The sequence below is a fragment of the Fonticula alba genome (genome assembly GCF_000388065.1).
Source record: "Fonticula alba strain ATCC 38817 unplaced genomic scaffold supercont2.8, whole genome shotgun sequence".
Lineage (NCBI taxonomy): Eukaryota > Rotosphaerida > Fonticulaceae > Fonticula > Fonticula alba.
Window position 1 is genome coordinate 1,501,030 of NW_009242978.1, and position 2,895 is coordinate 1,503,924.

The 2,895-nt window shown below is 69.1% G+C and overlaps 1 protein-coding gene across 1 annotated transcript in view; it reads left to right on the top strand.

The window, feature by feature from the left end:
• H696_04982 (hypothetical protein) overlaps positions 1-1,598 on the top strand; it is a 2,189-nt gene extending 591 nt beyond the window's left edge. Inside the window, exons 2-6 of the mRNA XM_009498851.1 lie at positions 128-287; positions 401-518; positions 640-801; positions 1,014-1,129; positions 1,242-1,598. Coding sequence (XP_009497126.1) covers positions 128-287; positions 401-518; positions 640-801; positions 1,014-1,129; positions 1,242-1,427 — 742 coding nt within the window. The 3' untranslated portion in view covers positions 1,428-1,598. The remainder of the gene's footprint in view (positions 1-127; positions 288-400; positions 519-639; positions 802-1,013; positions 1,130-1,241) is intronic.
• The last annotated feature ends 1,297 nt before the right edge of the window (positions 1,599-2,895 follow it).

Sequence of the window (2,895 nt, forward strand, 5' to 3'; positions counted from 1 at the left end):
CCCCCCATTTCCCCTTCAATCAGTGAGGCCAGCAGTGCCCACCTGTGCCTGACGCTTCGGGCCGCTCGCCGGCATGTGCTCCCACCTGCGCCCCCTTCGGATGTGGCCTCCCGCCGGTGCCGTGCAGCGAGGCCTTGGTGTTCACGCAGAAGTTCCTGCGCAACTCGCGGCTCGTGGCCCCGGCGCACTATGCCGCCACGAGGGAACGCCTGCTGGATGCCCTCAACGGGGGGACATTCCTCCAGGCTGGCTCCTCGATGCCGAGCAGCTCCTCCCTGCCAGGCATGGTGCGCACCCGAGGGCCTTCCACTCCTGGCCTCCTTCTTTGATTTCTTCCTCTCCCTCCTCGGCCCTCACTCTCCGCCCTCCCCGTGGCTGACCCCCTTTCCACCGGGGCCAGACGGACCCGGCCAAGCTGCAAGACATGATGTCCGGCGTCCAGCGGAATATGCTGGCCCTCGTTCCCAATAGCATTCTCATGCTCTGGGTCAACACCACCTTCCGTGGGTTTGTCGTCAGTGCGTTCGGACATGGCGCCGGTGTGCGCTGCCATCGGGCCTCGGGCCGCCTCCCGCTCACCTCCTCCTCCTCCTCCTCCTTCCTCGCCCGTGCCTGGCGGGCGCTGCTGTCCGGGTGCAGTGCGCGTTCCGCTCATGCCGCCGGTCTTCCGTCTGAAGCTCATGCTGCAGTCTGGCATTGATGTTCTTGACCTGGCCCCGGCCTGGGTCAGCTCGCTGTCTCTGTTCTTCCTGTGCCTCTTTGGCCTTCGCGGAGTCTTCGACCTGTGTGTCGATACCCTCGGTGCGTTTGCCTGCTCACCGGCCCGCGTGTGGTCCGCCCCTCCCCGTCGCGGTTCCCACCCACATGCCGCTGCCGATGCTCATACACACCCACGCTCGCATTCCCCCATCGGCATCCTCCGCCGATGCCACACATGGCCTTTCGCCCGCCGCCCCCTCCGACCCGAACGTGCCTCTGCCCCGTCCTCCTCCCCTCCCCCGGGACTGCCACAGGGCTGGCCGTCTCGCCCGAGGCGGCGGCCAGTGCCTCGGCGGCCATGATCAACCCCGGCGCGGCCATGCTGTCGGCCGGGACGCCCGACGCGGCAGACCCCGCCAAGGCGCTTCAGGTGCGTGCTCTTGTGCTTGTTGTGGCCCGACACCCGGGCGGCATATGCTGCCTGCTTGCCGCGCGGATACTCACACCTCGCCCTCCCCCCTGGTGGACCGGCGCTGGCGCAGAAACAATCCGAGATCCTGGCCATCCACTCGCAGCACTGGCTTTTCCAGGGGTCCGATCTGGAGAGTCGGTTCCTGGCGGACTGCTGCGACGCCCCGGGGAATCCCTTCACCATGCACGCCCGCTCCGAGTCGCTGGATGTCCGGTCGCCGGCCATCGGCTCCGCTGGCAGCCGCCGCCCCGGATGAAAGGCGGCACCTGGTCCGTGACTGCCAACGTAGCTCGCGGATCCATGTCACATGCATATCATGTGTACCCTTCATGAATATATTCGCCCACAATCTTGTGCCGTTTCACGCTGGCCGAGTCGGCCCCGGCGCTCGCCCTTCGAGACGCCCTTGAGGGGGGGGGGGGGGGAGTCCGGCAGCTGGCCCCGGATTATCCCGTCCCCCCCGTGGCGGCTGGTGCACCTGCTCGAGCGGCCTGAGGAAAAGCTGCCTGGAGACCGTCGGGAGGGAGGGGCGATGAAGCACCCGGGGTAGCTCGGGTCTGGCCTGCCACATGCCCCCGCTCCCGCTGCCCACATCTCGTATGTGCGCATGGGTGCGCGCAGCGAGAAAAGGAAGGCGGGCGGCCCGGCGGGCAAGGCCAGCGCGAGGGGTGAAGAATCGGAGGCAGCATGCCCCGGGGGCATGTGGCGCTGCCCAGACGTTGACCCCTCGCTGCCCCGGGCGCGATGACATGCGTGGGCGACTTGCCCTTGGGGCTGGGCTTCTGGGCGATACACCGAGAGAGAGAGAGAGAGAGAGAGAGATAAAGAAACGCCTGTGTGCCCATCGGGGAGGCCGGCTTGGTACTTAGTGGCGCCCGGGAGAGCGCCCCTGGAGAGGCGCTTTTAGCCCTTGTTGGAAAGGCGCTCCTCTTATGGTCGGCGCGGGGGGGGGGGGGATGCAAACGTCGGCGGAGGGGCCACGGACGAGTGACAGGGGCGGCTGCCGGGCGCCGGGGCCATAACGACCTCCGCAAAGGGAGGCGGCCTTTTCCCGCGGGCGGCCGGGCACCTCCGCATTCGGATTCGGCGGGCGCCGGTCCTGAAACAGCCGGCCGGCGCGAGCTTCCTCGCGGACCAAGCGAACGGCCGAGCTCTTTCGCCGGGGCCGGGCAGCCCTGTTCGACCCTGGTCGCATGGAGGCCGACGAACAGGCGTTCGCCGGAAGCCGCCCGCGTCTTCCCTGGCCTGTTGCCGGCCGCTGATTGAGGGGGACGAGTCGATGAAGGCGCGTGGGTGGAGCTAGCCATGCTGCGCCGTGCAATTCCTTCCGGCAGCCCCACACATCAGAGGGTCCTCTTCGTCTTGGGCCCGGGCGGGTCCCTCGGGTGTTGCCGCAGGGCAGGGGGGCCCCTGCCAGGGGGGGGGGGGGGCGCGGGGGCGGGTGCGAAGCCACCGAGCCCGGGTGCGCCCCCCTCTTTTGCCACTGGACCGAAATTCGAACGCACAATGGGCCGGGGGGGGGGCGTGCAGCCCGGAGGGGCAGGTCTGGGATTGCAGAACGGCCCGCCCCTGGAAGGGCGCGCGCGTGTGTGCGTGCGTGTCGAGGAGAGGGAGAGAGAGAGAGAGCCGGGGGCGGCTCACTTGGCGTGGGGGCCCCTCGAAGGGCCGTCGGGTGATGGCGCAGGAAGCGAAGGAGAGTGGGCAGCATGCGGCCGGGCTGGGCC